A 14,093-nucleotide genomic window follows, 5' to 3' on the forward strand; every position below is an offset into this window, starting at 1 on the left:
TCAGCCTGGAGAAAAGGAGGTGCAGGGAAGATCTTAAACACTGTCTAACTATTGAGCAAGTCAGGTCTGGGACTCTTTTTCCAGATATTAAAAGAAATTAAAGAATGACAGGAAACATCATCAAGTTGCACCAGGGGAGGTTTGGATTGAATATTAGGAAAAATTTCCTCACTGAAAGGGTTGTCAAACCCTGGAACAGGCTCCCCAGGGAAGTCAGTCGTGGAGTTGCTGTCTCTGGAGTTATTTCAAGTACCTACAGGTGTGGTGATCAGGGACATATTTTAGTGGAGTGGCAGTATTAGGTTTATGGCAGGACTCAGTCTTAAAGATCTTTTCCACTCAAAATGATTCTATCTTTCCAAAGGGAAAAAAGTTAATGTTATTAACTAGCAGTTGGTAAGCAATGTTTTTTGTAGAACACAGAATAGTAATTCCCCAACGCATACCTTTCAGGGGCTTACGGTATGAAGAGAACTTTGTTTTCTATAGTGATGGCAGCATAAAGATTGTAGGTCACATTGTTTGTACATGCAAGTTGTACCATAATCATGGCATGTGGCTCTACTTGAATATTATAATTGGTGTCCATTTCTCCATCAGGCACTTGGAGCATAGGAGAAAGGTGTGCCCTTATATTTTTCCTCCCAAAGAAAAGGCCATCATACCATAGTGCAAACAGCTTCTTAAATATTTCACATGAAACTGTAGATGTCAGTGAAATAAGACCTCGAGAAAGCCTAACAATTCGGGGTGAACACAATTGTGTTCAGGACTACAGAGAATGCGATTTAAACAGTCGGTGATCTTTGGAAAGCCCTTGGAAAACACTGTCTAGTGTTTTCCACACTAGAACACAGGGGCGGTTTGAGCCCTGCCATCCCTTTTTCTATCAGAGCTTTGTAGGTCTGAAACCATGCCAGCTAGGACAAGACTGTTTCCTAAAACTTGTTAATCCCAACCCTTCCAGGGCCCTTCTCGCAGAAACTGGCGAGGAGCCCGAGCGGGCTGCGGTCAGAAGCCCCCCGCGCAGCGGGACGTACCGGGCCGGGCGCTGCGAGGCCGGGCAGCCGCGGGAGCACGGCGGGAGGCGGCCGGGGGCGGCCGCAGCCCCGACCCGGAGGATGCCCTCGCCCCCGGGCGCAACCGGAGCAGCGCGGAGCGCCGGGAAGAGGCGCAGACTCCCGAACAGCCCAGCCCTGCCCCTGCCCGCGCTCCCGGACCCCAGCCCAATCCATCCGGGACAGAATCCCGCCTCTCTGGCCCAGCGGCCGGTCCCGGGATACAGCCGCGGCTACCTGTGAAGATTCACCTCTTTTAAAGAGCTCATCTTGGTGAGCAGCAGGTCCAGTAACGCTTCTAATCTAATCTAACGTAATCTAATTTTATCCTACAGTTTGGACAGGAGCATTCTTGCTGGGTTAAGAATTAGCTGGATGGCTGGGCCCAGAGAGTGGTGGTGAACGGTGCTGCATCCAGCTGGTGGCCAGTTACCAGTGGTGTCCCTCAGCGGTCTGTGCTGGGACCAGTTCTGTTCAATATCTTTATTGGTGACATGGATGAGAGGATTGAGCCTTTCATTAGTAAATTTGCAGACGACACTAAGCTGGGAGCGTGTGTCAATCTGTTGGAAAGCAGGAGAGGTCTGCAGAGAGACCTGGGATGGTTGGATGGATGGGCAGAGTCCAATAGGATAAGGTTTAATAAATCCAAGTGCTGAGTCCTGCATTTTGGCCACAATAACTCCCTGCAATGTTATAGGCTGAGGACAGTGTGGCTGGACAGTGCTCAGGTGGAAAAGGACCTGGGGTACTGGTCAACAGCCAGCTGAACATGAGCCAGCAGTGTGCTATGGCAGCCAAGAAGGTCAACAGCATCCTGGCCTGTATCAGGAATAGTGTAGCCAGCAGGACCAGGGAGGTAATCTTTCCCCTGTACATGGCACTGGTGAAGCCACACCTTGAGTACTGTGTCCAGTTCTGGGCCCCTCAGTTTAGGAAGGTCATTGAGATGCTTGAGTACATCCAGAGGAGAGCAGCTAAGTTGGGGAGGGGCTTGGAACACAAGCCCTGTGAGAAATGAGCTGGGGTTGTTTAGCCTGGAGAAAAGGAGACTCAGGGGTGACCTTATCACTCTCTACAGCCTCCTGAGAGGTGGCTGTAGTCAGGTGGGGCTTGGTCTCTTTTTCCAGGCAGCAAGTGACAGAACGAGAGGACACAGTCTTAAGCTGTGGGAAATATAGGTTGGATATTAGGAAAAAGATTTTTACAGAAAGAGTGATAAAGTACTGGAATAGTCTGCTCACAGGGGTGGTGGAGTCACCATCTCTGGATGTGTTTAAAAAAAGACTGGATGTGGCACTCAGTGCCATGGTTTAGTTGAGTGTTAGGGAATGGGTTGGACCTGATGATCTTGAAGGTCTCTTCCAACCTAGTGATCCTGTAATCTAATCTAGTCAAATCTAATCTGATTTTTTAATCTAATCTGATTTTGTAATCTAATCTAATCTAATCTAGTCTAATAATTTTTTTCCTACAGTCTCCTGTAGTAAAATTCTAATTGTTTGCAAGGCAAACTGAAACATTAACTCATAAAGCTACTCAAAAAGTGTTTCTCTGAAACTATCTGTCCATGGATTGCTAACACCTGTCACATGCTGTACTCTGTACTTGTCAAGGGATCTCATTGTCTAGGCTTCCCAATTGCTCAATACATATTTATCATCATTAAAAGTGAGCCTAACTAAAAAGTCCAATAAAGTGAAAGAAAATACTGACAATGAGGATGTAGAACTAGGTTCATTGTTTGCAGAAAAGCCTAAGTATTAATTTCTTTAAACAATCTAGATGTAGGTAGTTTCTTAATGCAAACTTCTTATTTACCTGTTCAAGGAAGTTTGAACATGAATGTTACATGAAGTGGACTCAGACCTCAGGTGAGTCAGGAAAATGCTTGAAATGTGCCACTATTTCCTCATTAGGTACGGCAGAAATGTAGTCAAGAGCCTGTATTCTCTCATGACAGGTATTTAAGTTGATAATTTGCACAAAGTACTTCTGGGTGTTCAGTCCCAGTCTTCTTTTTTTTTCTGACCCTGCTGTACAAAGATTCCTACAAACTGTCACAACATCTGATTTACTGGTCACTGACTATTCAAATTCATTATTCCATTCCTGCAAACTGGTAGTGTTGCTAACAGCTATAGGTATTAGGAATCCTAGTGAAATCTAGAAAAAACGGCCTATTGGTCACACTCAGTTACTCCCAGAAAAGTAACTGCTTATCTCTTCATATATTTGCCAAATGTATACCAAAAGTACCATTATCTTCCTTCATAATAGATTTTCTTTTCTTCTAGGCCTGTCCAGAGTGTGTCCAGATCCAACACAGCAGGACAAATTCATTCAGATTTCTTTTCAGGTGGGAATCACCAAATGATTTGGAAATCCTAGAAGATATTAATTACATGTTTTGAGGTATGCTGGAGGGTAAAAGGGGAAGACAGCCACCTCTTCCTTTTCCACCTTACGAAGTTAGTTGTCTAGAAGGGCAGTCCTTGCATGGGAAGATCTATCATAGGTTAAACTATCTCTGTACTCCTGACTATTTCATATTAAAATTAAGCATTATTCTAACATTAAGCATGAGCAAAACCAGTTTCTGGTCATTTCAAAATTGCCATTTAAAAAACCATCTAAATGTTTTACAGTTCAAGCCTGTTAAAGAAATAAGACATTCGCAACAAAAGGTTGTCACCTAATGATTTGTATAAGAATTAAAATTTCTTTAAAAAGAAATTCGTTACAAAACAAGAAGGAATTATGAAATGTAAAAATTGGATTAAGATCAGTAAAAAGACGTGCAGCACTGGAAAAAAGGATTATCTTCTGTCCAAATTAGGTCTGGTTTTGTATCCACATGGTAATCCTTATGTATATTCTCAATATTTTGCTTACTCTTGTATGATAAAGGCTGTTTCACTTCAGCTGTTTCTTCAGCACACTTACATTTAGACCATTCACATGCCAATGCAGCAAAAAACTCTATTTTACAGTGCTCCAGAAAGGTTACTTATCCTATGTGGTTCAGCAATCACTCCAATGATGAATCTAACACAGATCTTCTTCCATTGACATTTTTGAGTGTTGTTTTTGTCCTGTGAAATATATTTCAACAGCAGACCTACCTGTGTTATGGCATGAGACTTTACAGTCATCCTACACTTGATGGCCTCCAACATATCTATGTCTCAAATATTTTTTAGCTTAGCATTGTAGCCTCATTCCTCTGTGATAGGACAAGTGGAAACAAGTTGCCCCATGAGGCTACAGTTTGGAAGTTTATATTGAATAACAGGAAAAATTTCTTCATTGAAAGAGTTGACAAGCACTGACAGGGACTGCGCAGGGAAGTGTTTGAGTCACCATCCATGGAGGTATTTAAAAGACCTGACAAGTGATTAGGGATGTGGTTTAGTAGTGGGCTTGAAAGTATTAGATTAAGTGAGAATCACTGATCTTAAGGTTATTCTCTAACCTAAATGATTTTATGATTCTGAATGTCTGAATAGCTTCATTATCTTAAGAAATATAGGCATTGTTCAGGGGATTAAATTTAGGGTTGTACATTATCTGTCAGCGTGGTCTGGCTTCTAAACAAAGAAGTAGGAGTTTGCTGCAGTGATGTCATAAATAGTATTACTGAAACTCTTATCTAAAAAGGCTAATTGACTAAATTATAATTGCCATTTTTGTAATGACTAAATTATAATTGCCATTTTTGAAATTATGCTGTTATTCTTTATGCATGTCAGGTGATGGATAGAATTCACCAATTTTTAGCAGAAACCAGTTTGGTGCGTGTAACACTATTTATCTGGATAATCCCAGCAACTCAAAAAATAGGTTTTATCACACAAAAAACCCGAGTAGGTGGCAATAGAACTTCTTTCCCCAGAAACTGCAATGAAACTGTTAGATTATGAAACACAAAGTTTGTCTTCACACACATAGAGGAGCACAGAGAGACAGTGATAATCAGGAAACCCTTACAACTGAAGAAGAGAAAGGGGGCCACTCTAATCTGGCTTCTTCCAGGGCTTTTACAGGAGGACAATCAGCCTCATTATCTGTGTGAAAGCCACTGAGCTGTATCACCTTAAAGAACAAGGAAGGTTACTGCCTATGGGATACATCTTGGGATTCTGCAAGACATTGTGAATAAGAATGCTTTGAATAGGAAGCAAAGGCAGGGAGAGGAGGAAATTAAGGTGTTTTGAGGATGAACAGCTCTAAAAAGATAGAGATTATGGTATTTAGGGGACTGGTTGCTGGTCAGTCTGCTCATCTGGTCATGCCCTTCAATTGGTCACTGCATTCTATCCTGTCTTATCAACATCCATTTCTATTTCCTAGGTGAAACTCTCTCTACTCTGTGCAGTAATGTTCTGAGCCAGTGAGTATGGGATGACCGCAAGTTGTGTAATCATCCTGTTGTTTCTTGGTACTTTCCTACAGTCACTGGATAAGTGAGTTTTATGTCCTTGTTAAAACTTACGTGAATTCTTTTTCTCACATCTTGGGTTGTAGATCCAGGATTATTTGTGATGACATTATTTGTCACTTCTACTGCTTTTACACTGAAGGAAATGTTAGTATTAAGATGTCAGCTAAAATTGTGCATTATTGAGTTTATCCTTTGAAAATATGTATGTGTGGGTAGGAATTGAGCACTGGTTATTAGGCAGGTGATACAGGTGTGTTTTGCACCTCTCTATGTTATCTTCCTTTGAGGTCAGTTTTACTCTTTTCAGTTTTCATTATTTCTGTCATGAGTATTCACATGCACATACTTACATAAGGTTTCTCCCCCATTCTTAGCTACTCACACCTTAGGAGCACTAAAGTGATCTTTCTGCTTCAGACTTTCTTCATTTTTTCAGTCATGAGTACAGCTACACTGCCTTCCAGGATCCCTTTTATGCATGCACATGTGCGCTTCCTGAAAGCACTGTAGCATTCAGTGATGGGTCTGAGAAGCCTCTTCCCTTGTTAATAATGCTTGGAAGATCACACTTTAAAATAAGCTATAAATACCTCCTAGAGCCAGTAGGTTTATGTGCTTATCACTTAGCTTTCCTGAAATTTTGCTGAAACTGATGAAATAATTTTTTAATACTGGCCAGAACTTTACTTCTATGATGTTGCCCTGATCCAGGTGCATAATAATAATAATAATAATAATAATAATAATAATAATAATAATAATAATAATAATAATATTTCATATGTCATTTATGTAAAATTTAATTATAAATCATTGTTAGGATTACATCTCTACATATAACTTGACATAATATGTGCCTTTCTGCTCTATGCATGAAAATACTGGCTTATAAAGTCAATTGGAATTCTGTCATTGACTACAGTGGGACTAGAACTATACAAAAAGTGTTGCAGCTGTCAGAATGAACCTCAGGAAATCTACCAGTTTTGTTGCTGCTTTTAATGATTTGTGTTTTATTAATGTCATTAATTATCAGCAGCACTCTGTTGTCCTTTTTAACTTTGATTTGGGAGCAGAAACACATACTTCTCAGAATTCTTGAATGCAAAATCTTTTCTAAGTGTAAAAAATAAATGATTTTCTAAATCACTTACCAAAGCAGCGTGATTCCACCAAAGTGATACAATTTATTGCCAAACTTCTCATTATGATTCACTATTAAAACATTTCTATAAAGACATTAGCAGAACAACTTGACTTGTTTAAAAATATAGGAAGTAAGTTGACACCTTTTGGAAAGTACACACAAGTATATCCAAACAACAGCACTCCAAAGAGTGACAATTTAAGGCACGTGATTATTTTGCAACCTTTGTTACATAAATCTCTGACTAGACCATGTATTTGTAAAACATAATTTCATATATTTCAATAACTAGGCTCACAGCTCAGAGAGACAGAATTCACCTCAATGCAGGCAACACTTCCTGTTTTTTTTAACATTGCTAGATCATAATGCAGCATAATAAACATTATTAAAAAGAACTTTATTCATGGAGCAAAGTATGTAGAAGGAACATAAAATATTTCTTCATTTCATGTTTTTGCAAGAAGGTAGGCCATAGTTACTTACTAAATAAATAGCAACTGTGGAATGCCAAGCTTTCCTTTTTCTGACAGAGCATGTCACAAAAAAAAATTTATAGACAGAATTTCAGAATTTTCAGGGAAGTAAGAACTGAACTGGCCTCATCAGAGGTGAATGAATTGTCAACTGATCATTCTAATCTAATAAACCAGGGCAAAAATAGCTGATACCTACAGCTGTATGCTCAGCAGCTCTGAATTTATATTGTGTCTATTTATCAATTGCCCTTGATAACAAAAGGAATTATAATCCACTATTATGAGTATTATGAGCTGTGAGAACATTCTCAAATGTGGAAACTGGGGACATGAAAGTTTTTTTCGTCACATTTCAAACTGAGAAATTACAACCAAAAAAAAAAAACCCTTGCTGTAGAATCAATTCTACTAGAAAACCTCTTCCAGGGGCAGAAGAGCTTCAGGAATTATGCAAGATATTCCAGGGAAAGGTCTCTTCATTATCAGAATGGCCCATTTTATCTTCATTTGTTCAGCTGTAGTGATGCAACATATAGAAAATGCCTAAGGCCCTTGAAACAGAGAGGTAAGCCCTTTGTATATAGTGTCTTTCCATTTCTGTTGTTTGAAATGGTGTGATATTCCTCTGTTTTATAATACTACAGCCCACAGCCCTCTCGAAAACATACAGGGTCCTCCTGACTTTTCACAGACTGCTATGTTTGTAAATACGGTGATGTCTATGAATCCTCTTTTCTTTAGCCTAAAAGCTTACAAGAACAATAAAAACATATAATGTGATTTTCAAAATTGCATACTCTTGTCTGTGCAACATTTATGTGGTGAAAACTCCCATCTGCTGATGACAACTTACAAATGTTTCTTTGAGGTTCCTACCTTCGAGGTATACCTTTGAGGTATACAAAAACAGATTGGTAATGGTCTAACACCAAGCATGCAGAAAACATTCCACAGTGTGGTCATCTGCAGCACAGCAATGACCTCTGTATGACACCAATAAGAAATGAAAGTTTTATTTAAAAGCCAACACCTGATGAACATTTTGCCAATTTTGGTGTTGGTACTTCAGCATTATGCTACAAGACAGCAGGGTAGATTTTTGGCACATTGCACTTTACCTGTAGTAACATTTGTGATCAGTCATGGTCCTGTTACATATCTATGCCAATTACTAAAATACTTGTTCCAATTACATTATCTAGAATTATGCTCCACTTCATCAAAATAGTATGTTCACATGTACTCAGTTTCACAAAAACTGTATTTATATTATTGAATTTTAACAAGAGTAGCTCTGGGTGATGAAGATTTCCAGTTAGGGACACTGATTTGAATCATTGCCTACGATGACAGCCAGACAGGCAGCTGCTTGTGGCAGCTGATACCAAAAGAACCACTTCTCTCTGAGTCTAATCTCTAGAGGTATAAATTTTGTATCTGTCGAGATTTGGATATGGTATTTGCCATCACATCTCTGCAATTTGCACCAGCCTAACCTACAGATTTTGGATACAGGACAAAGATAGAAAAAGGATGTGGGCATGATTTTTCACTCATCTTCTTGGGTGTCTGGGTAAATCTCAATTTTGATATCTGACAAAGAATCATGTCAAACCCATTCAAAATCTGGGTAGGTAGAGTGAAACGATCATTAATTTCTGTAGATAAAGTAAAATTTACCACATAAAACCACTGTCCAAGAGCCAGTCTTAAGCAATTCAGATACCTTCCTGAAGGTGACAGCTCATTTACAAATGGTTTACACTGATATTAAATAGAAAGTAGGAACACATTAGAACCACAGAAGTGGCTAAGCACTCTCCTTCTGTTAATATCGTAGAACCTTTACCATTTATTCCACTGAAGATTTCAAGCCAAAATTTCAAGACTGGAATCATCCAAGGCAAAATGGCCAGAGGACTATACATGTAGTATTATACATCTATGAGAGGTCTCAGAGTTTTCACTTTTATTTAGTCTTCATCTGAATTGGCTTTCACTGATGTCTCCATCTGTCTTCAAGGTGATGTAGATCTAATTCATATGCAGTAAGTGTCTAGTGCAATCATAACTATCATTTGACAGAAAACCACGTACAAAAATAAAGGACATTCCTAATACAAGTAAGTATATACATGCACAGTAGCCAAACTGCCTCTGTACAATACTTTGAACCATCAGCATCCTGAGTCTTTGTGGCACTTAAATCATGTGGAAAATGCAGAACACCATCTGAGAGACCACTATCCTGATCAGCTATTGAAAGTGATACATAAATTAACAGGATAATCTAACAGTTTGGAAGGTGTCTTCCAAAGTAGCAGTAAAAATGACAAATATTTACACTTCTGTCTGAGTGAGGCTATTTAAAATAGAGCAGCTTAATTAAGAATATGAAATTAATTGCTTCTGACCATGCAAATTAGAATTCTGAGCTAATTCTGGATGTTCTTTCATTCCAGTGCTTCAGAGTTGAGGGAGTGAAGTTGAAGGAAGGAAATGGCACTCCTGGAGTACTTGATTAAGTTTCAACATTCCAGGACTTTCTTCTCCCTGGAACATTTTACACGAGAGTCAATATTCCACAATTACTCAGTGACACAAATATTCAAGAGCAGGAAAATATTTTTCTGTAGCTTGCACTTATAAAAGGCACTGATCCATTTCAATCAGAGTAGACTTAGCAGGGAAGAGGCTAACCATTGGCTTCTTCTACTTTAATTTCATATAGCATAAATGCTTAATTCCATTACTGAAGCAGCAAATGCAGCCTATTCCTTTAAATGTATTTATGGCATAATGGCATAATAAACCATCTCCATGTCAAAAAAAATCAAGGATTTACCATTTGAAAAGATTCTTGGTTTAGCCCTCCAAAAATAATAGATTATTTGTAACAGTCTACGTGAAAAAATAACAAGGAGTCATAATTCCCTCTCACTATGCACCCTTTCATTATGAATAAAAACTTAAAAATGTAAGTGCAGCAGAGAAGCTCAAGTGTTTCTGACATCACAGGACCCCACTCCCTTCCCATCTGAAGCCATCCTAGAGCAGATCCTATGAACCAATAGGTTGCTCTCTATTTTTACAAAAGCCCTTCATTCATCTTCTTCTTTCAATTAAGTCCTGGCTCACAACTGTGTTTCCTCCTGTTCCAAGGAATGTGGAGGGACATGGCAAGATGCTGGAAGAGATGCCAGCTTCTGAAGCTTAGGATGATGCAGAGGTTTTGGCCTGTGGAAAGAACGTCGGCTTTGTACACGTCTGGCTGCAGCAGACCTGTAATTCCCTTCTATATCAAGCAACATTTTCTTCTCTTGGGGCTCCTTCATGTAAGAGTCTTCCAGCCCTTCAAACATAAGCAGAGTATTCTCATCTTGTGAATTCTCTGACTTGAAGCTAACTTCAGAACAATAACCTGAGTTGACTGTCTCTTTGTTATTCATATCTGTACCCGATTCCCAGAAGAGATCAGGCACATTTGGGTCACATGAAGCAATGTACTCAGAGACAGCAGAAAGGGATATATTCCCTCTGTTTTCCAATGAAGAATAGTTTTGTGTCCAAGGCATTTGAAGACAAGAGGGGAAGAAGTGGAGGGGATTCACTGAAACACTTCCATTTTGGTTTAGTTGATCATCTGAAGAGGAGTATTCTGTCATTTCAACATCTTGGTCCATATCACCTAGAGAGCATAATTAAATAGAAACATTTGTTTTCTATTTGTACACAGTTTATCTGTTATTATGCTGGCTATTGGGCTCTGCTTTTGGCTATTTTTATGGAAGTCTTATGAAAGTGAGTGGTTAAAGTTTTGGGTTTTTTTCCTGAAGAACTCTACTCTGTATCCAATTCTATCCTGGACAACCTGAAACTTCTTATCCTTGCTAAATGTCAGGCAAAACTTAGTTCAGTGTTTAGAAGAACAACTGCCTGTTTCAGATAGTTAGGAGATGGAGCCATCGTCTGGTCACTAAGGTGTATGTTGAAACAGTCCTGATTCTCAGCAAAGAAATATTTCAGAAATTTTTGAAACAAATTGTACTGTTTCAATCAAGTAGCAGAGGGTTTCATTCCAGGAAATCAATCTCTTATTGATCAGAATCTATGATTAGTTTTCTGTATATATTAGCTATGTAGAGAAACTTAACATTTCCACTCTTGGCTTCCAGTTTTCCATTGTTTTTTAAAACCTTTTAATTGAAATGTTAGTATAATTCTCCTGTTGGGAGAATTTTGTTAAGGAGATCATTCAGAGGACTGTTTCAGACAGTAATCAAGGTGTATGCTTATTAGCTTGGGAAATCTAACTTTGCAAAACACTTATTAAGAAACACAGTAGTCAAAAATCCAGTGATTTTGACACATCAAAGACACCCACAAATGAACTTACACATACCACTTCCTAACAATAAAGTGAATTATAAATAAAGCAATTCGATGGAGGAAAAGGACAAAGGCTTGCAAGAAAATGTTCTGCAGGTCATATGTCAATATTCTGTGACAATGTTCTCAGTGGTGAAGAAAAAGTGAAGAGAATTTTAATGTGGGTAAGTGTCAAGGTGAAATTTTCCTTTTGGAATGCTGCTCATTGCTCACACTTTCAATCAGGATATTGGACTGGAATTCACAGTCCTTTAACTAATCCAGTGTTTATTTTAAAACATCATTTAAAAAATAAACAAAGATGCATTATTAAGAAACTCAGTACTGAAACCAAACACAGACCTACAGGCCACTCCAGTAAAGAAAGTGATGTGCTTCCTCAAATTACCCTTGAACTAACTTATCTTCTGAAGGGACAGAAGCCAGAACAGAAGAAAAATGGAACTACCTTTTCTACTCCTTCTTAAGAGGTGTGAAATTTTTCTTATGTCAAAATTAGCAGTATTCACTCTTGGCCTGAGGTGTTTGTCTGAACAAAGTTTCATGAAACAGCTAGAGAAGACTTTCAACTTACTTTTTTTGTTGATGACAGAGGTCATTAAGACATATATTTGTGACCATAGATTCCACAAAAGTGTATTCATGATGACACTGACTTTTGTGTTTCATTGCACAATCCCTGAAGTGCCCTGTGTTCTATTCAATTACATCTGAACTGTGGACCTGACCCACCTCGTTTGAAGCACTACCTGACTTGATTATAAAAATTAAAACTGATTTTATGGTGTGGAAAATTTCCACACAGCAGAAGTTAAAGGGCAACTGGGATATTAATTTAAACCCAGAGTCAATTTAATTTTAAGCCTCTAACACATTAGAAGCAACAAGTTATTTGCTGCATCAGAAAGCTAAGCCTTTCTCTACTTTCAAAATAAGGTATGGATTAAGGTAAATTCACAGTTTAAGAATAAATCTCTAAATGGAATTCTGCTTCCGCACAATTCTGTTGTGAAATTATCCCCACAAGGAGAATCTGATGCATTTTAGCAAATACAATTCATTTTAAACTCCTTTCTTATGTAATCTAATGGTACATCAGTAGTGTCACTGAATAGTTGCATTGTAGCAGTGGGGCATTTTTCTTCCTGGACACTGGATAAATAATCTGGAAAAATGTTCACAGCTAAATCAACGCTTCTTAGCAACAGAGTCAAAAAATTTTATTCATTTTTAGGGAATTCTGTTACCAATTTTATCATCTAGTACTAACTAACCAGGAAACCTGAAGCCTCTTGAAAATGTATGCCCAATATTCTGTACTTGGAATACTGTTTTCTTGGCATTTAAAATATTTAAGTGAAAACAAAGAGAAGGACCCTTATCTGCTGTAAAAGTAGCAAGGCATTGGACCCCAAATAGTTGAACAGCTCTTCTGCAGAAGGAAAATGGAAAAGTGTTTTGTTAATTAAGTCAGAGGTAAATAAAAGAGGTTTAGCTGCGCAAAGAAATCAGGAAAGAAAGACATTTTCTGAAAGAAGAAAAAACAGAAGAGTAAGTTTACTTCTCAGGATTGATAAGAAGTCTGGTTAAAAAATAAAGGTGACAATAATATCTTTTAAAATATTACATATGTGTTGATTCTGGGAGAAAAGATCTGGGTCGGTCCTCTGGGCCATCTGCTAGCAGGAAGGAATCTGTTGATTTATTGCTGAGCCGGATTGGAGTGAGCCGTCTGAAGTTGTCTGGAGAATATGGGAGCTGCACTCGGGCCCTTTGTGAGGGTACCACAGTGTCTTCACCAGATAACCATGGTGTGAACTTCATGTAGATGCTTTGGTCATCATCAGCTGAAAATACTGGGTTATCAATTCCTAAAAAAAAAATTAACGAGTGACAAATAAAAGTAATCAAAATAATTTCTTGATAATACAGCAAGATGCTTTATAAAAGGAGAGAGGCTGTTGGAAAAAATGGGTTGATACACTGGTATTTGTGTGACTAAGTCAATACACAGACTATTGTACACACATACACCTTGGTTATAGCTAGACATATACTGGATTTCAATAAAGAGCAAAATTGGTTGTCATATCAAATTTGCAATTATGTTAGGGATATCTTGAGAGAAAAAATAAAATCAATAAAAGAAGCAATCAGTCCACAAGTGTTAAGCAAGAGAAAAAAAAAAAAAAAAAACACGGCATAAAATAACTGCAGAAAATTCAAATCAAATACTTTAAAAAATGTGAAAAAACCCCAACTTCACCACTCCAGAAACAGATGAGTGTGAGGTAGCTATGGCAGGCCACGAAACAGTCAAAGGTGACATACAGAAGCCTGTTCATACAGTTACCAAGTTTGACAAGCTTTTACATAAACATTTTGCATCTTACCATCCACTTCTTTCTAGGTGTCTTTATACATACTCAAACATAGAATTTGTCATGAAACAGTGTCATACAGAAACTGCATTTAAGGGTTTCTGCCACAAGAGTATGGACACAAGGGTTTTTCTTCACTGTAGGTACCAATTACACATGAAGCAAACAGTGGCATGCTGAAAAAAACTTAAACAC

General features: G+C 38.3%; 1 protein-coding gene across 1 annotated transcript in view; it reads right to left on the minus strand.

Annotated features, from left to right (window-relative positions):
- Positions 1-13,140: 13,140 nt before the first annotated feature.
- SLC9A3 (solute carrier family 9 member A3) overlaps positions 13,141-14,093 on the minus strand; it is a 49,551-nt gene continuing 48,598 nt past the window's right edge. Inside the window, exon 16 of the mRNA XM_041459515.1 lies at positions 13,141-13,388. Coding sequence (XP_041315449.1) covers positions 13,141-13,388 — 248 coding nt within the window. The remainder of the gene's footprint in view (positions 13,389-14,093) is intronic.

The sequence above is a fragment of the Pyrgilauda ruficollis genome, unplaced genomic scaffold (assembly GCF_017590135.1).
Source record: "Pyrgilauda ruficollis isolate IOZ18807 unplaced genomic scaffold, ASM1759013v1 scaffold137, whole genome shotgun sequence".
NCBI lineage: Eukaryota > Metazoa > Chordata > Aves > Passeriformes > Passeridae > Pyrgilauda > Pyrgilauda ruficollis.